This window comes from Prionailurus viverrinus, chromosome B3 (genome assembly GCF_022837055.1).
Source record: "Prionailurus viverrinus isolate Anna chromosome B3, UM_Priviv_1.0, whole genome shotgun sequence".
In the NCBI taxonomy this organism is placed as follows: Eukaryota; Metazoa; Chordata; class Mammalia; order Carnivora; family Felidae; genus Prionailurus; species Prionailurus viverrinus.
In genome coordinates, this window is record NC_062566.1 from 95,373,978 (window position 1) to 95,396,680 (window position 22,703).

Genomic DNA, 22,703 nt, shown 5'->3' on the forward strand with positions numbered 1-22,703 from the left:
GTGTGTGTGTGTACGTGATGCCATTGGGCACATAGTTATTAGGAGTCGAGGCGTGGGGGTCGGTATGGGCAGTGGTTTACATCCACTGTCATGACACCAGCAGGCTCTCCCATGCAGGGGTCTCCACAGGTGTGGGAAGCCTTCGTGCTCACAGACCCTGAGCAACCTGGACGTGTCCCTGGGAGAGATGCTAGAGGGGGAGGCAGAGCCTGCTCTGATTCATCCCAGGGTGGAAGCTGCGTGAGTAACACATTCCTGCAGCCTTTCCCAAAGCCAAAAGGAGAGTTGGACTAGAAGCCACAGGGAAATCCCTGTGGCACCCTGGGCTTTCCCGGCTCGACTGCCATGTAAGTGCGGACACCAGGATCCCATGGTGGAGTACGGATGGCTGAGGTTTCATCATGCAGACTGAGGCTAGATGAAGGTGCTCACAGCACCACCCCAGCAGGTACAGGAACACCTAAGAGCTCTGTAAGTCGTCGTGCCCACTACCCACCTCACAGTCAGTCCTGGTCCTGGTCAGCCGTAGTCCTTACCTCTCTCCCCCACCCCATCCACTCTCTTGCTCTCCATTTTCACGTGTGAGTCCTCTGTCCAGACCACTTCCCCAGTTTCCCTCTCTAAGCTCAGACTCTGATGCCATGGTCTGGCTCAAGGCCCTCTTCCTTCGCAAAGACTTCCCAGACTGCAAGGACGTGTGGGTCTGCCCTCCACTGTGTCACCTTAACAGCATGTGCCAATCCTTCCGTGGCTCCCTTCTCTCTTATTCAGACAAATCACTCAGTATTTCCAGGCTTCAGCTTCTTCCTCCATAACATGGGAAGAATGACAGTATCTCCACTTCACAGGGCAGTTTTGAAGACTGATCATGACAGCACAAACTAAAGCAAGTTCCCACCTAGAGTCCCAGGGGGTATGTGACAAATGCCAGCCAAAAAGTCCACTAGTGCCTCGGTCAGAGCAGGGCGTGAGGCAGGCACTCGGGTAACTCTCTGCTCTGTCGACCAGCTCCTGGAGCTCCCTGCACAAACAAGGCACCTTAGATAGAAGATGCTTGCATTTCCATTATAGTGCTGGCTCTGTGGTCTCTGAAAATAGAACAAAGCAAACAATGCATTTGAGGCCAGAACTGGAGTGTGACTGGGGGGGAGGAGCGCCTGGGTGACTCTGTCGGTTAAGCATCCGACTTGATGGCACCTCAGGTCACGATCTCACGGCTCGTGAGTTGGAGCCCCGTGTCAGGCTCTGCGCTGATAATGTAGAGCCTGCTTGGGATCCTCTCCCTCCTTTTTGGGCCCCTCCCTCTCCCTCTCTCAAAATAAACAAATGAAAAAAAAAAAACAAACAACAGAGCGTGATGGGGACATTCGTTGAGTGAGGTACACAGGTTCTGAAAAGAATCTAGATTTCTCAACAAGAAGAAAAGTCTATAAAAAGAGTCTCTAAGGGAAAAAAAATTTGAAAAGAGAGGAAGAGATATTTGGGGGTTCTTTAAATCTTAATATTTTGGTTCGGCAAGATGACCTGTAAGTTTTAAAGGGGAAATTAAAAATGCACTGGGAATGGTGCTTGCCATACTCAATTCCAATCCTCACAGCCACTTCACAAGGTTTACATTTTCTCCATTTAATAGCTGAGGAAAACGAGGGCCAGAGTATATGTCTTAGCCCAAACCACACAGTAGAGCTGGGACTCAAGCTCAGGTCACCCAACACCCAAATCCATGCTCCCCCACTCCGTCAGTAGAAACGGCCAGGCAGGTGGCTCACGGCTGGGCACTTGCAGGCAACTTGCCGTGTGAGTCACTGCTTACCCCCCTCCACCAGCTATCCCAGAGGAAGTCCATTTCTGCTTGATGGACCTCTGGGGTGCCAATGTTTCCATTTGAAAAAAAAAAGTATCTACTAAGTGCACGTTTCTATAATCCACACAGTCTTCCTAAAGCCTGAAAATCAGAACTGATTTGCCCTCTCTGCTCTCAAGTTTTATCTGTGCTCTCTGAGGTTGCCAATTTCTTTTCTCCTCACAGTTCAAAAATTTCTAGTTAGATATTTTTTTTTCCTAAATGTCTCAGTGTACTAATCAGCTTTTTCATATGCATTTTGCCATTTCTAAGACGTCAGGAGTAGACGCCCTCCAGCAGCTGCTAAATACCATAGTTCGTGCCCCAGAAGGGTTATGGCTGCTGCCTCTGTTCTCTATATTCCTTAAGCCTCCTCCCCTTGCTCCAGCAAGCTCAACCTCTCACAGCTCAAAGCAGGCTAGGCAGCCCCTTTCTTCTTAACCCTCCAATCAATCACTTCCACAGATCGGCTTCTTAATATTCCAACCTATTCCCAGGGCAGGAAATCACAAGTGAAAAGACCGTTTTAGGACTGCATCTTTACCTCCAAATTCCCTTTCCTAAAAATCTTTGATACGTGGCTTTAAGTATTATGGAATTTTCACTGAAAAGGCTTCCAATAAAATTCACATCTTCCATTTGACAGAAAAGTGGCCCTTAGGCACAAATTGAGGCATAGTGACTTAACAAGCCCCTTGCCTAACCTCTAGCCAACCCCCGCCCACCTCATTCCTACTGCCTTAAATCTCCCATCATTAGTAAAAGCAGCCACCATTTATTAAGGATCAGGTAGTGCAGACACTGAGAACTTTGTTATCTCACATAGTCCCCTCAGCAAACTGAGGAGAAATCAGAGGCTTGAGGGTTTCATGAGCTGCCGCAGGTCACCCAGCAAGTGAGCGCGCAAGCAAGCAAGGCAGCTAGGATTCAAACCTAAGTCTGACACCAGTGTTCTCCCTCTAATCATTACACAATGCCACTTTTGTCACAAAATAGCTTCTTTCCTCCTAAAATAAGCACTTCTTTGAGCATGTCCTTCGAGATCGCTACCACAGCAGAAGAACCCAGAAGGCCCTCTGCTAGCTAGGTCAACACATTTTTACTACAAAAGGAATGGGAAACAGCAAAGGTGGGGCAGGGGGCAGGGCAGAGGTCCTGAAGAATGCTTTCACCTCGGGCCTCTCGCCTCCTATTAGAGGTCAGATGAGCAGTCCCTGGAACTGGAATGAATTTGTGCTCGGTTTCCCACTCATGTGTTTACGTCCCTGACTGGGAAGAAAGAGCTGATGTGACAAGACTCTATTTGGAAGAGAAGGCAACATGGCTCCATGTCTGTATTAATTAACCACGGCCTCCTCTTGGCATTTCTTTCCTGGCCCCCTCACACTGGTCAGTGAGTCATAAAATGAGGACAAGACTGCAGGGAGGTGGATACCGCAGCCGCACAGCCATGAACCAGAAATGTCAGGGCACAGGTGGTTAGCAACTTTCTTTCCCCAGGGGTCTCCCCTCCCACACACCACCAATGCATCTCTAACTAAGGGGAGCACAAGCATTATCCCATAACAGAGCAAGAATCTGGAATGTGCGTCTGAGCCAGCACAACCAGCCACTTGAAACTAAAGCCTTCACCCCTCCGTCACTATAATGTATATGAAGCCTCAGAACACTTTACCTTTGCTGAACTTTTTTTTTTTTTTAATATTTGTTTATTTTTGAGAAAGACAGAAAGTGAGAGAGAGAGACACACACAGACAGATGGTAAGCGGGGGAGGGGCAGAGAGCGAGGGAGACACAGAATCCGAAGCAGGCTCCAGGCTCCGAGCTGTCAGCGACGAGCCTGACGTGGGGCCCGAACTCACGAACTGCGAGATCATGACCTGAGCTGAAGTCGGATGCTCAACCGACTGACTGAGCCACCCAGGCGCCTCACCTTTGCTGAACTTTCAAACCGAAACACTTCATTACACTATGACAGCACAGCCGGCACGAACAACCTAGTTCCTCCCCACTTACTTCGTGAGGCCCATTTAAAAAAAAAACAAAAAAACATTATTAATGGTCAAGAGATTCCAACAGACTTTGCCTGCCAAGATTTACTTGGCAGAAGAAACATACTCCGTCTCCTGAAACGTAGGTTTAAAAGTCAGTTCCAATCTTCATTTTGCTGAACGTTTCACCAACTCCCTGGAGGGAAAAATCATAACTCTGCGCAAAACCAGCATTTTAAAAATGAAATCTCAGCGCCCGGTTTTCTCACGCACTTACCCTCAGTGTTGGAAGTGATGACGTCTTCCACCCCTAACACTTGCCTCCCTTGACCCAGTGGTATACTGTGAGCTGGCAAGGGATAGTTGAGAAGAACGACCTTTCCTTCAGGGAGGGCTGGAGGAACATCCACTTCTGATGGTGGTGCCCCTCCATATGTGTAGGGGTTGATGCTTTTGTTTTCAGGATACGGAGGCAGGGTCCCCTGGGAAGGATCCAGTGACTCTCCTTCTATTTCTGATGGAGCTGGGCCTCTGGTCCCTGGCTGTTCAGAAGACTCAACGCGGACATTTAAATCTGGGGTGTCCATCCCCCACGGATGTCTCCCCTCATTGGGTTGAGGGTTCAAGGTGGCAGATTCCGTTTCAGGGTAGAATGGCCAGTTACTAGAGGTCAGATGCGGCAGAGGGGAGGCCAGATCAGAATTCGGTGGAGACATTCCACCCCCCATGGGTCTTGACTCAGCTTTCGATTGGAAGGAAACATCAACATTGCTGTGGCCATTCAGTGCTTCCTCTGGTTCACTCGGAGCGTATTCGACTCCCCCCTCATTCTCATTCTCATTCTCATCATAATAATCCAAATTGTCCTCAGTGTAGTCACTTTCCAGGACCTCAGGGAGGCCGAAGGAACGCTCGGGGGGAGCTGCAGAGTGGCCTTTGGAAAGGTCCCCTCCAACTGTTGCTGGCCTGATATTGTCCAGTCGGGGGGTGCTGCCGATATGAAAAGCCCACACTCCAGGAGCCCCCAGGTTGCTTTGTCTAAATAAAAAGGAAACAGTGCATGACCAAAGTGTCCATTCGCCCACCATCCAACAAAGGTGAGCAATTTATTTTAAAACTGAAACACTGTTAAGATCAGATTCAGAGTTTTCATCAGTGTATAAAACCAAATAAAACCAGGCTTATGTGCTAACTAAAAGGATTATACTGGAATTTTGATGTAAACTACCTCTTACTCAACATTAGCTTTCAGAATGCTGGACCATCAAATTAGAAATCTGCTTTAAGGGGCACCCGGGTGGCTCAGTCAATTTGGCCTCTGGCTCTTGCTGTCAGCTCAGGGCATGATTTCTCGGTTTGTGAGTTTGAGTCCCGCATCAGGCTCTGTGCTGACAGTACAGAACCTGCTTGAGATTCTCTCTCTCCTTCTCTCCCTGCCCCTCCTCCGCTCTCCCTCAAAAATAAATAAACGTTTTAAAAAAGAAAAAAAATCTCTAAAATTCACGTTTTATCTAAAATCTGGCTATTTGAAAACAAATAGAGAATGCAGGAATATTTTATACGTCCTCTACTTTTAACACACTCGGAAAAATGTATGCTTATACAACTTTGTTAAACACTTAAAACAGTGACAACTACGTACTTTTGAGATTTAGTGATATACCAAGTGCTTAATGTTCTTCAGTACAATCTACAAGGTAGGGGCAGTCATTATGCCCAATTTTACAGAGGTGAAAATAGTTTAGAGAGGCTAACCAATATTCTTAAGGTCATACAACTAATAACTGGCAAAGCTTGGACACGAATTCACCACTAACACCAAAGCCCATGCTCTAAATATCTACCTTATGTCAGAAAACCAATATACTAGAGTCAATCGGCATCTGAATGATCACTGGTCTTCAGAATGTTACAGACATTTCACTGTTCAATCACATGGATTAATCAATAAATTAACTCACATAGAATTGTGAGTCAATGTAAAAACACTCAAAGAAACATACATGCCCAAGTGTAAAAAATGTTGAGCAAACGCAGAACAAAGTGAAGGGGAATATCAGAAAGTAGTTTTGGGGCACCTGAGTGACTCTGTCTGTTAAGCGTGCAACTCTTGATTTCAGCTCAGGTCATGATCTCACGGTTAGTGGGATCAAGTCCCATATCAGGCTTAGCACTGACTGGGCAGAGCCTGCTTAGGATTCTTTCTCTCTCCCTCTCTCCCTGTCCCCCCACCCCCGCATGTGCACATGCACTCTCTCTCTCTCTCAAAATAAATAAATAACCTTAAAAAAGAAAAAAAAAGAAAATAGTTTAATCAAAATTCCATGGGTTATAGGTGAGAGGTGTTCAAAAACATCTGGAACCAGAGAGCTCATGTGTTTTCTTTATTAGAAAAGAACATGGACCCCACTCAGTTTTCTCAATGCCCCAAGGATCCATTATTTTAGTCAGTGATACATTCTAAAGAGAACTACATAAAAGACTTCTAAAAAAAAAATAAAAACAAAAACAAACAACAACAACAAAAACTTGAACAAACAAGGGTCTGGCTAGCTTGAACGCACCAGTTTCTGTACTCCTCTGGTGTATGTGCAAAATACCAAGCTCAAAGTCCCCACTCTAATCAAAAAAATTATGGGGGTCAGTGAGGCATAAGACTTAATTTAGAGAATAACAAATTTATCGAATCATTGTAAGAATCATTGCTCATTTGGGTAGGAACTCATCATGTTCACATGGATTTCCATAACAATAATAACTTCAGTACAATTCTAAGAATGTCTCCTTCCCTCCTTGTCTGCCCATCCCTTGCCCTTTTCTTCCTCTCCTCCTGTCCACCTTCCCCTCTCCCACTCTCTATCTTGTGTGTGTGTGTGTGTGTGTGTGTGTGTGTGTGTTGTTGTTGTTGTTGTTATTGTTTCTGCTGCTGCTCTTATAGTTACTTTAGGGAAAGAGGATCAGAGAAAACAAAACTGTGATCTCTTGTGCAGTATGCTATATATGCTTGGTACGTTCTAAGATTCCATGTTGGTGTTTTTCCGGCAAGCAAATAAGGAACGCTTAAGTAAGAAGAGAGAATCCTGAGGATCTGAGGATAGTTAGTTTATATTATTGCATCAGAGGTGTTGCAGCTATGAAATGTCTTCTTGAAGTTAGAAAAACTATAAAAGTTTCAAAGACTAGGAAAATACAAATTATGGCAGAAAACCGCTAAATAAAACAACTCTCTAATGAAATATAAATCAGTATCCTGGTTTTTGTTGTTGTGCGTGATGGGAAAGTAAACAGTTTGAGTTTATCCTAAAATCCAAGGTCATTTGGAAAGCTCAGAGATAGAGAAAATTTAATTTATTTTCTACAAAGGAAAACAGGGCCACAAAGCGGGATGACAGTGCCTTCCTCCCTGGGCTGTTAGGAGGATTAAGTAAGAACACCACATAAAATGCCTAGCATGAGGCCCTACACACGATTAGTACTTAGTAATTACTGTCTTTCAGGAGACAGAAGAGTATAATTTCAAAAAACACAAATGTGTGCATTCGCATTTAAATTTGCAGAAGAGGAGTTATGCCAAATACACTATAGATTAGATAATTCATTACCTTTAAGTTCACAATTATAAGACAAGTTTGAGGAAGACAAAGATTCCACTGACTAGGAAAATAATTTTATTATTTAGGGATGCATACTGAAGTATTTAGTATTTAGCATTAGCATGATGTTTGTGATTTACCTTAAAATACTTAAGTGTTTTAAAAATGATGAATAATATGGCAAAATGTCAACAGCTTCTAAATCTAACCGATGAGCTTCTGGGTATTCATTCAGCTATTTTCTCCACTTTTCTGTGTATTTTTGAAAATTTAAATTCGGAAAAGTAAAATAGAAGGTTAAACTGAGGACCATTTCCACAATGGGGAGGTAGGGAAAGCCTTTCTAAGAATAACAAAGGAACAGAGTACTATCTTTGACGACACTAAACCTATAGCTTCTCGATGTGGAGTAACTTTAAAGATGAACTGGGCAAAAATATTCACAGCATATGAGAGAATTAATACTCTTGCTGTAATTTTTCTTATTTATAAGAGCTCTCCGTGCACACCCCAGTAGAAAATAGCAAAGGGCATGGGCAGAGAAGTCACAAAGATGGATAAATGGCTATTACACCTATGAAAAGGTGTAATCAAAGAAATGAGAGTAAGGATCTAATCAAAGAAATTAGAGTGAGGATAGCAATTGATACCTACCAGATTCACAAATATTAACAAGAAGCTGTTGATCATAGTTCTATACTATTGGTGAGCATAGAAATTGCACATTTCTGAACGGCAGTTTGTTGATGTACATCAAAGCGTTAAAACTGTATCTACCCTTTCTCAGCAATTCCACTCTTAAGAAGTTATCTTTACCAGAAATAAGAATCTGAGCAATGTGTGTTATGCTGTGTACTGCAATGATATTTCTAAAAGGAAAGATAAAAAACAAATTCATCAGTAAGTTTTTATCTTCATAGTGTGGTATAAAAATGATGCAATGTTCGATAGCCTTAAAACGATAAGACGAACAGATTATCTTAGTGAATGATACCTATAAGACATTGATAAATGGGAAAATGCTACATGTATTGCAAAAGAACCATTTTGGTTTTAGAAAGTTTTTGCATAATTCTTAAGTTAGAATGACTGCTAATACTGGTTATTGCTTGAAGCAGTGATAATGGGTAATTTGTGCTTTTATTTCACATTATTCCGTGTGTTTGTACTTTATATTTTATATTAAGTATGAGCTATACTTCAGAAAAATCTGTTAGTCCCCTATCTTCTGTTCTCAGCAAGGAACTCAGAAGAAGCATCAAAGACACAAATGAGGGCAGGCACGGAGGGAGGTAAATGGGAGTGCTGCGTGTGTGTGTGTATGCACATGCAAGTCTTTGTGTGCACGTGTGTGTGCATGTGTGTGTGCACATGTGTAAGCATGTGTGTTAGTTCCAAAGGGTTTTTATCACCGTGGTGGGGAGCGCAACTGCTTTTTCCTACAGACTTTTTGGCCCCCACCGCCTCCTGTACCAGGAGTAGAGTCAACACTCATTCCAGTGCTCTGAAATTCTACCCATTTGTCTGTCTACCAGAGTATAGGTTGCTAGTGTGCAGGGCCGCTGTCTCAAACATCTTTGCATTTCAAGTGCTTTGCCCACTGTGAACTCTTGGTAACGTCTGAGGAGTAGAGAATCTGTGGCCTCCAGAGAGGAAGAGGAAGGTGAAACCAGAGGAGAGAAAGCAAGCAGCTAAATTTTCTCACGTCTGAACTAAAAGGCAGCCTGGATGGAGACCTAAAGATGCCCAAGGTTGGTCAGAAGACTGGGAAAGCAGAGCGGGATTCAGCATAAAAGAAGGAGTTGGGACTCCAGACTTGTGCTTGAATTTTGGCCTTGCCATTTAATTACTTTGAGGTCATAATTTCACTTCCCTAAGCCCATTTATCAAATTGAGAAGACGGTAGAACTTACCTCCCAGGATTCCTGTGAGTTTTAACTAAGACAACTTCTGGAAAGTGTTTTACACGATGTTTGGCAACTAATAAGCCCTCAAAACATGTCAGCACTAAGTAACCAGATCTGGTTGTAGGGCCTGCTCTCTGATAGCTGAGTAGAGCGGATGGCATGTAAAAGTGTGAGGTACTGCAGTGCCCAGGAATAACATAATGGAAGGGAGACACAGTTAAGGAAGGCTAAGTAAACAGTGTATTCCGCCTGGATTCTAGCCCAGTATTAGGGAAAGGAATAAAAGCAAAGATAGTTTTTACAAGCCCTGAAGTTAGTAAGTTATGAAATGGTGCCGACCCAGATATGGTGTTGATGCGGACTGACACATAGCACAAGGGTGTATTATTGCACTGGCAGAGGAAGCCTCTGATGGCACTGAGGAATGTGCTCAGTTCTGGCGACCTCATGGAAAACCAACCAGTATGGTTTCAGTTAATGAAGCCATACAGAAACCCCGAGACCTCTAAAATGCTACCAATGTGTTTGGTTTTCCCTTTTCCCCAAATTACACTATACTTGATTTAACTTTTAACGTGTATCTGCCTAAAAGACTAAATCACAACATCTCCTCCGGTGAAATGATTAACTTGGAAAAATCTCAGTCTGGGCAGTTATATTACTGGACATTTTTATGTGGCTCCAAGAGCAATGTTTTCCATAGCAAGCCTCAGTGGCTGTGCAAACACATAAACACTGTTCTGTTTCCGGTATCTATACCCAATAGGGCAGGAAAAATAAAGGGCCTTTTATATTTTGGTGAATTTGTTCCCCCTAGAGTCTAATCTAGTTCCTGGTTTTGACCTGATGCCTCCAGTGGAAGCCCCCAAGATATTATTTAATGGTCTTATGGCCGCTTGAGTTTGGGTAGCTCCAAAGGGTCCTCAACATCAGACAGGGAAGGGCTTATGCCCTGAGTTACTTACTGGTAGAGATTCTTCACAGACTGTTCAGTGCTTGTCAAGCTGAAGTAGGGACCCTCTCTCTTCAGGTCATCGACCTCCCCTCGGCAGAAGCCCACCCGGGCAGGAAGCTCGAGCTGGACGTTATAAGACTCTTTGGGGCGGGTTCCAAAGAACTGAAGGCCATTGGCAGGGTAAAGAAAGAGGGCGTAGGTATCAGACTCATCAGATGCCAAAACTGCCTGGAAAGTGTTCCGCTATGAAAAACAAAAAATAGGAAATATTTTTAATAAAAGAAACAGAAAAGAAAAACAAAACAGAATGCAGACAAAGCATCATAAAACACAAAGGGTTTGCCCCCTTCTTAGGATTCCTCCAAATTGCTTTTGTACATTATATTCTTCTCAATTTCCTCTCCAAGTTACAATTTTGTAAGCTATACTATTATTATAATTCTTTTTTATCATTTAGATTAACACTTGAAATGTGCATAGGTAAGGAACACAGGTTACAAAAATAACGTTTTTAAGGTTTCATATTGTTCTCATCCAAACCTCTTTAAGAGCTAACAGCAAGGACCAAAATTAACCTGTATATTCCCACAGCCACTGGCCTAGTTCACTGTCCCAGGCACTCATGTGGATCATTCATTCATTCATTCATTCATTCATTCATTCGTTACTGAATACCCGTGATGGGCAGGCATGGTGTTAGCCAGTGGATGATCTAAAGGCCTCCTTACTGTTCTCACACCCTTGCTCTCTTTCCTCTTTCTGCCGCCTTTTCACACCAGCACGCGAGTTAGCCTACCCTCACTTCACAGATCAGGAAACAAGACTTGAGGGCTAAGAGATCTGCCTAAGGGCTGGTAGCTAGTACGTGATGGCAGGCCAGCTGGCTCCAGAGTCTATGCCCTGTGCCACTAGGCCACCCTAACTACTCCTTAGCGTGCCATTCAGGGCGGTTTGTAAGTGCCCTAAACTCTTTCCCCAGGTTTAGATCCACTGCATCTTCATCGGACTATGTAACATTCCCCATCTGTGTCATGTATTTTACTGCTTCTGTATTTTTGCTCATGTTTCCCCGTGCCTGGAAACCTTCCTAACATTCCAACGCTATCCTTCTGAGGCATTTTGTGATTCCCTGTAGATTTATTTCTGTTCTCCGACCATCCACAACACCTTTGTGGGTATTTCTCGTTAGCATTCACCTCATCTTGCTTAGTTAGCTGTATATGTGTTTGTAAACTCCATTATTAATCCACTCGCACATTAATTCAGCCAAGTGCCTACTATGTGCCTACAAAGCATGAGACATTATGCTTGGTGCTGAAGAAACAAAGGAAGGGAGACTCTGCCCAGGACATTCTCACTATTTCGGAAAAGGAACGGCCATGACTGGAATTCAGGAGAGTTGGCGGAGAAGATAGTAGAGGCCAGAGGAGGGTGCGTGAGACCTTAGGGTTGGGCTGGGGAGGCATCACAGAGGCAGCCTGTGAATGCTAATAAACACAGGAGGAGCCAAAGCAGACCAGAGTGAGAGACTGAATTAGCCACAAACCCAACACCCACGTCCTTATAGAATCACTCCTTAAAGTTCATTTTACTCTTGTATTTTCAGCCAGACACTTTTTGCCTTTACCTACATAAGGCTGTCTCCACCCAACCCCAAATGGTCTGTTAATGGTACTTCCTTATCTTAAAAAGACGTTATATTTAGGACTCTAAGAAGGCTTCTCTCACTAAACCCCCTCCTTTTACAATTTGGTAGGGGACTGGGAAATATTTATAAATAACACTACTTCCTAAATAATGTGACTCTTATTTACTGGTAAGGAGTATTATTTCTCCATTTTGTTAGACAGATAAAAGCAGGCAGAGAAAAGAACATCACATCTTACTAAATAAAAGAGGAAACAAGAGGAAAGTGTCCTGCGTTTCGTTCTGTCCATGGCCCTTCTCCATATGGTGCTCAGACTCTTCTAAGTGTTTACTCTTCCTTTCACAAGCTTAATTTCAAAGTACAGTTTTGAGGTTTTACTTACAGGACAAAGCAATTCAGGTGTTAAAACGCTTTTAAAGAAAAAAAGAAGGCACACAACCTTTCTTTTTGTTCTCTAACGGAAAAACTTACCTTGCTTTGCTTCCTTTTTTTAAAAGATTTTATTTTCTTTTTAAGTTTATTTATTTATTTTGAGAGAGAGAGAGAGAGAGAGAGAGAGAGAGAGAGAGAGGTAGGGGCAGAGAGAAAGAATCCCAAGCAGGCTCCACACTGTCAGCACAGAGCCTCATGCAGGGCTTGAACTCGCGAACTGCTAGATCATGACCTGAGCAGAAATCAGCGCTGGATGCTTAACCTACTGAGCCACCCAGGCACGCCTTTTATTTATTTATTTATTTATTTATTTATTTATTTTTAATATTTATTTATTTTTGAGAGAGACAGAGACAGAATGCGAGTGGGTTGGGGCAGAGAGAGAGGGAGGCACAGAATCTGAAGCAGGCTCCAGGCTCCGAGCTGACAGCACAAAGCCTGACGCGGGGCTCGAACTCACAGACCGCGAGATCATGACCTGAGCTGAGGTCAGACACTCAACTGACTGAGCCACCCAGGTGCCCTCCAGGCACCCCTTTAAAGATTTCATTTTTAAGTAATCTCTACACCCAAATGGGGCCCTGAGATCGAGAGTCACATGCTCTACCAACCAAACCAGTGAGGCACCCCTGCTTGCTTGCTTGCTTTCTTTAAGCGCACACACTTAAAGATGGCAGAGGTGGAGCGGGGTGGGGGGGGGGGGGGAGGCACTAGTGTACTTGTTATTTTTGTAGTTGTGGACCGTTTCATTAGCAAACTCGACTGTTCCAAAAACAAAAGGCAGAGGATGCTTTCTAGAACGTCTCAAAGCTAGGAAACCATAACTTCTGCTGAATGTCAACAAAGCCTACTCTGCATCATATCTCTACATAATACATACTACATCATCAATTAATGTTGATTCCGTAACTTCAGAGTACCCCATTTGTCAGAATCAACAAAGTTCGGCTAGGGAAAGAAAAGTACTCAAGGAAGGAGAGAGGACCTGTTGTAATAATCTAAGCTTTCAAAGCTCCTGGCATTGATTACCTATGGCAAATGTGAGGAAGAAAGCATCCTGGTTCTGAGTTTAGAGAAATTTTATAAGATAAGGAGGAGGGGGGTCCTAGAGACTGCGAGGGAACTGAAGGGAATGGGGGAAGAAGGGAGGGAGAAAGTAAACAGAGCTGTGAAGGGGAGTGTCTGGCTTTTACTGCAGGGCCTGGGAATTTAGCACTTTATTTTATTCATTCTTTCAGTCAATCAGTCAATAAATTCATTCCAATGAAAATGTATTCAGTGCCTTTTATATGCCATCCCTGAGCCAAGTGCTTACTAGACAGGTGATAAGCCTTTATTTAATCCACTTGTCTCCACTAAAACAGGCCAATTGGAGGGTTTTAGATAGAATTTATGATCCCAAAGTACAGGCCAAAAGAGGTTGGCTGTTCAAAAACCACCCACACACCAAATGATCTCTTTTGAAGTTCTCTGTCTCGGCCCCACAAAATTCTACATCTAATTGCTAAAGAGCACACTTCATGCAGTCCTGAAGGGGTCCTCCTCCCAAAGTACCCCTCGACTGGCTTCCAGACCGGAAGGGTCTTCACATTCCTGGAGACTAGCGCCTTTGCAAGAACCCCACATGCTCTGTCTTTTGAAGACAAACCTTCAGATGGGCCGCCAAACCCCACAAAAGGGTCACTGGTTCCCAACTTCCTTAGGATCCCAGGGAGGAGAGAGTGACCTCTGTGGGAGGAGGGGCAGCACAGGAAGGATCAGGGCCAGTGGCTGCCTTGTTTCAAGGTTTCTGCCATCTTGTTATCAGAAAGAGAGACAAGCCAGAGTCATCAGTAGAAACCAGGCAGGGTCTGACTCTCCCCTGCAGGTATGGGACATCACCAATCAGTGTTGACGCTCAGCAGAGCCATGCTGGCAGATATAAAACATGCCCTTCTACAAACTTCTGAGTTTACAATTCGTGCAATTGATTTCGGTCATCTGGCAAAAAATCAGAACAGCGCCAGCCAGCCTTGTCCCAAACAAGTTTGCCTATAGTGAATTACAAAACTTACAATGAAAGGGGCACCTGGGTGGCTCAGTCAGGGTTAAGCGTCTGACTCTTGGTTTGTGCTCAGGTCATGATCTTGTGGTTCATGGGTTTGAGCCCTGCGTCGAGCTCTGTGCTAACAGTGCGGAGCCTGCTTAGGATTCTCTCTCTGTTTTTCTCTCTTTCTGACTCTCCCCTGCTCCCTCTTCTCTCTGTCTCTCTCTCAAAAATAAATTAAAAAAAAAACTCGGGGTGTCTGGGTGGATCAGTTGGTTAAGTGTCCAACTTTGGCTCAGGTCATGATCTCATGGTTTGTGAGTTCAAGTCTTGCATCCGACTCTGTGCTGACAGCTCAGAGCCTGGAGCCTGCTTCGGATTCTGTGTCTCCCTCTCTCTCTGCCCCTCCCCTGTTCATGCTCTGTCTCTCTCTCAAAAATAAATAAACATTTAAAATAAATACATACATACATACATACATACTTACTTACCAAAATCTTTAAAAAAAAATGAAAATTAAGAAGTAGGATAACTCCCTGTAAGTGTCACAAAATTCTCTTTCCTGTCTGTCTTCCTTAGGGTCACATGTTCTCTACAGCGGTGGCATCACTGACTTCTGGCCTCCAGTGTTTGGTGCAAGCACTAATCTCCACTCTTTAACAGATTTCTCCATCTCCCAGTACCTATACATTGCCGTCACACACAAGACTTCCCTTCATTCATTTTTATGCCCTAAATCCTACAGAGATAAATTCTCTAGTCTCTAACGTGACATCGTTCCTGACTCTTAGCCTTTAGCAAAACTTCAGCATTTCATTAACCAATTTCCATATATGTCTCTGTTTAGCACATCTTCACAACTATATCTCAGAGTCAGGTTAAACTCTTTCAGATAGAACCTCAGACTTCTCCTCTTCTGGACTTCGGCTCCAGAAGTCAGTGACCTACAAAAAAGTCCTGCTTTTACCTCCCATTTTCTCTGTGGACCCACCCCTTCCATCAACCACAATCATCCTGTGACACAAGTCAACACACCTTGTCCCCACAGTGAAGCCTCCGAAGAGCAACCTTCTGCCCATCTTGTGCAATCCCTTCATCCATTTCTCCGGCCTCAGGAAAAGCCTCACTTGGAACAATTTCTCCTGCTGCCTTGTTCTCAAGGTCCATTCTTTCCGTCTTTCCAGCCCAATTTAAATTCCAACAGAACATCCCCCCATGTCACACAGATCTGTGTGACCCAGTTCTCCATAACTCCCATCACTCAAACAACAACAAAACAATACCTCCCTCCCCCCAAAACCATAGCTAAAGTAAACACTAGTCCTCTTTACCTCCATCAACAAGTTCTTTGAAGGCCAATACCATGACTGCTTTGCCCTGTGAGGTACCTAAGACAGTTCAAGGAATCTCAGATTACCTGAACTGATAAACACTACTCATTTTTTTTTCTTTTTTTTTTTTTTAGTTGCAATCACCCCTGGCCATTCCTGCAACATCAGGTACCATGTCCTGTCATACCCACCATGAATATCCATGGAAAGAAAGAGCAACAACTGAAATTGTTTTACATGGTAAAGATGCCATTCCTTTGATATCTTCAAGTTTCCGGCAACTCTATGACATCAGGTTAGCGTGTCAGGGTTCAAGAAAGCCACACAGAACTCACACAGTGCTTCAGGCAAGGCAGATTACTGCTTGCCAAAACCTATCTCCAAAGAACTATTAAAATAAGAACTCAAATCACAGGGCTCTTTAAAGTATTCAGAAGAACCTTCAATGCGGGTAACTGAAAAAAACATCCTCTCTCCAAACAGAAGAACCCTTATCTCCTTTCGAAATGAAACAAATCCCAAAGCCAAATGAGCATATGGTGATGTCTGAGGAATGATTTTAACTAGAAAAGTAAAAGAGAGATGGAATCTACAAATCTTCTTGTACTTCCCACCCAAAAGAGACCAGACAAAAGTTGCAATTCAGAAAACCTAGTATTTAAAGAATCCTTATGCAAAGAGCTTACATCACAGTGTCCTTACAAGATAGAAAAATTAAAAAACTAGAATCTGGTCCTATCAAGCCAACACAAAGGAAACAGATTGGCTGAGCAACCATACCCACTAGGTCTAGAGGGATATAAGGACTACTTAAAAATGTCATCCTACCTAAAAATGCCACATTAGTTAGGGGTGCCTGGGTGGCTCAGTCAGTTAAGTGACCAATTCTTGATTTCGGATCAGGTCATGATCTCACGGTCATGGTGTCGGGCTCTGCACTGATCATGGAGCCTCCTTGGTATTTTCTGTTTCTCCCTCTCTCTCTGCTTCTCTCTCTCTTTGTTAAAATAAATAAATAAATTTAAAAATATGTTTAAAAAATGCCACATTAGCTAATTCTCACAACAATCCTGTAAGGTAGGCATTGCTCCCACATTTTACAGGTGAGAAAACTAAGAATGAGGCTGAATCATTACTTCCAAAGTCACTGGATAACCTTTCATAATCCACATCTTCTTTCAAGATGTTTTTATATTGTCATTGTCGTGACAACCACCTGAAAGTTGGGTGAGAGAGCAGTATTCCTATGCTACAGATGAAACTGAAAAAATAATGAACAAATTCACCTTGTCTGTATTGTAATTTTTGGTTTCAAATGAGCTCTGATAAAAATGGAATTGTAAAACTCTACTGTGATTTCACCGAACCAGCACTTCTGTGTAACTGTTCATCTCCCTGATTCAGCCTCACTCAATTCAACATCATCTGTCTTTATTCTACTGAAAAGTAAGACAGATGCAGCTGAATTCTCTTTAGAGCATTGGAATACTAATTTAGAAGTAATAAGGCATCAATAGCATCCTTGGTAGTCAATTTCATTGCAAGTTCATTCTTCCTTTGAATGAAATATGATTCCAAGCATTCTTTTGGTACTAAGATCACACCAAGCCTTATTTATTGGAAGTCTGTGGAAAAAGCACAATTATTATTGTGTCCACCAACATCACTCGAGCCAAGGAAATGGGTCTTGCATGAAAAATCTGGTTAAAAGCAGTAAAACAAAACAAAACAAAACAAAACAAAACAAAACAAAAAAAACAACCGGGGCACCTGGCTGGCTCAGTCAGTAGAGCATTCGACTCTTGATCTCAGGGTTGTGAGTTCAAACCCTCACTGGGTGTAGAGGTTACTTTAAAATAAAGGCAATTAAAAAAAACTAAGAATCAAGAAATGTGTCCTCTAAGCCTGCCTTTGCCTAACGAGGAGAATTCTGGACAACTGTATTATCTTCTATTTGCCATTATCTGTGAAATGCAAACATAATTCTTATCCTGTAGGACTGTTGTGGGAAGACAGTATGATAAAATAATTGTTTTAAGAATTAAGTAGATAGCTTGAATAAACAACATATATAGTAATTGTTTTAGTAATCTTTCCTTTGAGCCCTTACCCTCTCAATACAGACAAAAAGAACTTTAGAAAAAAAAAAAAAAATCAATCCCCTGCTTAAAATCCTTCAAAACCCTTCCCACTGCCAAAGAACCAAGTTCAAACTCCCAGCAGAACATGATCTGTCCCCACCCCATGGCCTTTTCATCCTCATGCCCAACAACCGTTCTTCTTCAGTAATAATGCACCACATGCAATGCCCAAAACACATCATACTTTACAGCACATGGGTGATATGTCACATGCTATTTCTTCTGAGACTGTTCCACTAAGCTCAACTCAGATTCAAAACTACTTCCTCATTAAAACCTTCCCAGATTGAGGGGCACCTGGATGGCTCAGTCGGTTAAGCATCCGACTTCGGCTCAGGTCATGATCTTGTGGTTCACGGGTTCCAGCCCTGCGGGCTCTATGCTGACAGCTCAGAGCCTGGAGGCTGCTTCAGATTCTGTATCTCCCTCTCTCTCTGCCCCTTTCCAGCTCATATTCTTCCTTTCTCTCTCTCGCTCTCTCTCAAAAATAAATAAAAAACATTTTTTAAAAATTAAAAAAAAAAAACAAAAACCTTCCCAGATTGAGTCCCCTAATCAGGAAGGGTCAGCGTTAGTCTTCTTAAGTGAAGATGCTATTACACTTATCATATTATATTACACATAATCAATGTCCTCACTAAAACTATGAGGTCTTTGGGAGTAAAGAGTATTTCCTTTCATTGTGTCTATACCAGTTCTGAAATATAGTTAGTGTACAAAAAACAATTTGTTGGATGAATAAATCTTAACTACATTTAAATATAAATTACTTATACACACACATACATATCTGCCACATATAAGACATATGTTTACAAAAAGAGACTGGAAGAAAACACAAAGTATTAGCAGTGGTAACCTCTGGTTACTGAAATTGTAAATAATATTTGTTTTCTTATTTTCTACGTTTTTTATTATAGGTGTGGTATATTTAATTGCAGGCAAGTGTTTTGAACTGATATACAAAAACGAATGGATGAATGAATGAATGAGTGCAACATAATGATGGGGAGCCTTACCTTATTCATCTTTCTCCAACCCCCCACCTAGCCCAATGCCCTGCACTAAGAAAGTGCTCAATATATTTGTTTACATTGAATGTATTCTGTTGAATTGAATAATTGAAATGTCAAACCCACATCTGTAAAAAAAAAAAAAAAAAAAAAAAAAAAAATTACTCAATGAACAAAACTAAATGTTGCCTGACAAAAATTAAATGTCAAAAAAAAAAAAAAACCACCACAAATTCAAACACTTTTTTCGAGATCTTTTCAGAATAGCCTTCTGGGCATATTTCTCTTACGGAACACAAAACAAGAATAGCCACCATCTTGAACTACTCAGGGAGTGTGGACAAGCTACTTGATCTTGATCTTTCAGGGAGGATATGTGCCATCATTCCACAGCTAAGAAACATAATGAGTTAAAATAGAGATAAATTATAAGAGTTTCAGCCCTTCGAGTATGCCATTTTAGATTCAGGTCTAATTTCACAGGAGCCCTTACCTATTCTAAGAATGAGGCAGTTCACCATTTGCCAAGCTACCCTGAGCCCACCTGAGGTCCATTTGGAGTATTTAGATCTTGCTGCCAAGCCTAAAGACTGAGCGCTTGGGTTGTTTTAGTTGCTCAGGCAGACACTATAAAACAAATGGAGGGCAGTCCCCTGTAAACTAGGGTGCACGTAAACTAGTATCTGCAGGGCAATTTGGCAAAGGCCATCAAGAACCTTATGGAAAGTGTATTCCCAGGGCGCCTGGGTAGCTCAGTCGGTTGAGCATCGGACTCTTAATTTCACTCAGGTCATGATCTCACGGTTCCTGGGATGGAGCCCTGTGAGGGACTGTGTGCTGACAGCACAGAGCCTGCTTAGGATTCTCTCTCTCATGCTCTCTGTCCCTACCTAACTTGTGCGTGCGTGTGTGCACGCACGCACACACACACACACACTCATACACACTCTCTCTCAAAGTAAATAAGCTTTCTTAAAAAATAAAAAAAAAAAATAGGGGCGCTTGTGGCTCTGTCGGTGAAAGGCCCAACTCTTGATTTCGGCTCAGGTCACGATCTTATGATTCGTGGTTTCAAGCCCCACCGTTGGGCTCTGTGCTGGCAGCATGGAGATTGCCTGGGATTCTCTCTTTCTCCCTCTCTTTCTGCCCCCCCGCCCTCTCTGTTTCAAAAATAAACTTTAAGATAAATAAATAAATAAATAAATAAATAAATAAATAAATAAAAAGAAAATAGAAAAAGTGTATTCTTTCTTGCCCGTCAATTCCACTTCCTAGACTATCCAGTATGGATATGTGCAAAAAATTTAGCTAAAAAAAAAAAAAGGTGCTTCACCAAATTATTCATAATGATGAAAAACTGGAAATAATCTTAATGACCACTGAACACAGTGGTCAATTCACTGTGTGGAATACTATACAGATATTATAAATGATGTCGGAGAAATGTATTTTGTGACAATGAAATATATTGACAATATACTATTTAGTGGAAAAAATAGTTTACAAAACAGTGTGTGCAGTGTGAACCCATTATTGTTAACAGACAGTCACAGATAAATACAGATATTAATAGGGGGAAAAAACCTCCGGAAGATATAAATGAAAATGTTTAAGAGTGATTATCTTTGAGTGCTAGGAAAATGAGAGGTTGTTCTTTAAATTGCCTGTATTTGCTGATGTTTTTCCTTCAATGAACATATAATTACAAATAATTCTTGTATACTTAGAGGTGATTCTAAAAATAAACAACCAAACAGTGAACCGCCTTGTGTTCGGAGGGCCTTCCGCATCTGCCCTGGGGCCCTCCGATCCCTTTGCTAGAATTCTGTAGCCACCTCTCAGATCCTCAGAGGATGCCTAAAGAAGCCTTCTCCACTTCCCAGTCACTCCAGCCCAAGTGCCACCACAAGATAGAGCAGGTTCAGCAAGAGAGCAGACTCAGAAGAAACTCCAGGCCAGTCCCTGAGCTCCAGCCCAGAATTCGAACCCGAACCCATCCCTCCATTGGCCCAGCGGCCCAGCACTCCTGGTTCAGTTACCTCTTCCGAGGGCGGCGCCCGGCGTGTGGTCTCCTCGTAGGCGCCCACCTGCTTCCAGGTGACCAAGAAGGCGTGGGTGGGGGTGAAGTGCGCGGCGGTGCGCGGGAAGCCTGAGCGCACGTAGCGGGCAGCCAGGTCCAGCACGGTCCGGGACGTGTCCTCACGGTACAGGACCTGGCCCCTGCCCTGGCTCGTGTCGATGTCTGCCAGGAAGGGAGCAATGGCCGGGAAGTCTGTGGGGAAATCATCGTCCACGTACTGGGTTTCCCTAGGGAAGTCCTGAGTGGAGATGATACCGTTGGTGCCCACCTGTGGGAGGAGGGGGGCAAGGTGACGGTCGCGTACGCGGCAGGAGGCCCACGGGCGGCCACCAAAGGTTCAAATGTGTGCGCCCACCCTGCTCCACATGGAGGGAAGGGAACCGGCCCGGGCTTTAAGCTCCCCCTTCCCCACCGGCTGGGAGCCCGATTCCTGATTCAGGGCGACCAGCGCAACTTTAGCCGCTGTCCCACCAACCCCCTCTACCCCCACGGAGGGGTGCGGTAGGTCCAGGAGCCCTAAAGTATCTTCTCACTTTCCGCACCACGCTGGAGGAGACCTCTGGGTCCGAGGAGGGAATACACCAGCTCTGCACCCGCGCACAGCCTTCTCGAGGTCCTTACTGGAAACCCCACTGGCCGCCCCAGCATCCCCACCTCCTTTTCCGCCTGGGACGCTTCTGTGGCTGAGAATTTGTGGGTCTGAATTCTTGCTCTTCCTCTCGAGGTAGAGAAAAGCAAGTCAGACAGCAGCATCGCTGCAAAGCCAGCTCCCACCCCAGGGGCGCTCGGGGACAGCAGGGCGTGCGGACTATTTCCTCCCCCTCGGAAGGCAGGGGTTCGGTGAGAGCCACACCACACGGACCCCTGGGAAGAAGCTGCGAGACATCTGCCGGTTCCCACACCAAGCGGGGGCTGAACTTACGTAGAGGTAGCTGAACTTAGCTTCGTAGAAGCGCAAGGGACTCGCCAGCTTCACCGCGGCTGAGCTTTCGTCGTCGCCCTCCTGCAGGAGCTGGTCCCCCCAAGACTGCCCGTAGGGGAAGAGCTCGTCCGGGCGCAGCGCCGCGGCCCGGGACAGCAGCAGCAATAACAGCAGCGGCAGCAGCGGCGGCGGCGGCAACGCCCGGTCCCCCCGCATGCTGGCTCGGCTCCTGGGCTGCCCCGCCGCAGAGCGCGTCCCGGCCCGGCCCGCCAGCCCGCTAGTTGCGCCTCGCCAGCCTCCAACCTGGATCCCCGCGGGCGCCCGGGCGGGCGGGGACTCCGGGCCCTCGCAGCGCGCAGACTGGCTGCGGCCCTCGGCCGGGGACCAATCGCCGGCTCGGGGAAAGTTCGACAGCGGCTGCCACATCTGGTTCTCGTTAAAAGTTTTCTAAGGCAGCGGTCGCGGGAGCAGCGGGGCTGGCGAGGTAGAAGCCTCCGGCCAGGGCTGCCGGGAGTGCTGCTCCGCTCCGCTCCGCCTCCGCAACCCGAGAGCGGCCGGGCTCGCTCCCGCCCTCCTGCAGGGGCTGCTCCGCGGGGCCTACGAGCCCCTCCCCCAAGACCAAATGGCCCTCCAAGTCCGAGGGCAGCGGCGCCGCAGGAGAGGACTTCAGCGCCAAGGGGGAACCCCGCGGTGGCGTGTGCAGCTGCAGGCTGGCAGGGCGACGGGGTGGTGGTGGGGTCCCGGGCGCCCCTCGTTCTCGAGGCATAGTCGCAGCCACAGCTCCGTGGCTCCACCCGGAGATGCCCTGCGGAGAAGCGTGC

At 44.6% G+C, this 22,703-nt stretch overlaps 1 protein-coding gene across 1 annotated transcript in view; it reads right to left on the reverse strand.

The window, feature by feature from the left end:
* NID2 (nidogen 2) overlaps positions 1–22,496 on the reverse strand; it is a 67,428-nt gene extending 44,932 nt beyond the window's left edge. The window contains exons 1-4 of the mRNA XM_047862470.1: positions 21,883–22,496; positions 20,920–21,228; positions 10,300–10,532; positions 4,112–4,872 (exon numbers count right to left, since the gene is read on the reverse strand). Of these exons, the coding sequence (XP_047718426.1) occupies positions 4,112–4,872; positions 10,300–10,532; positions 20,920–21,228; positions 21,883–22,308 (1,729 nt within the window). The 5' untranslated portion in view covers positions 22,309–22,496. The remainder of the gene's footprint in view (positions 1–4,111; positions 4,873–10,299; positions 10,533–20,919; positions 21,229–21,882) is intronic.
* Positions 22,497–22,703: the final 207 nt, after the last annotated feature.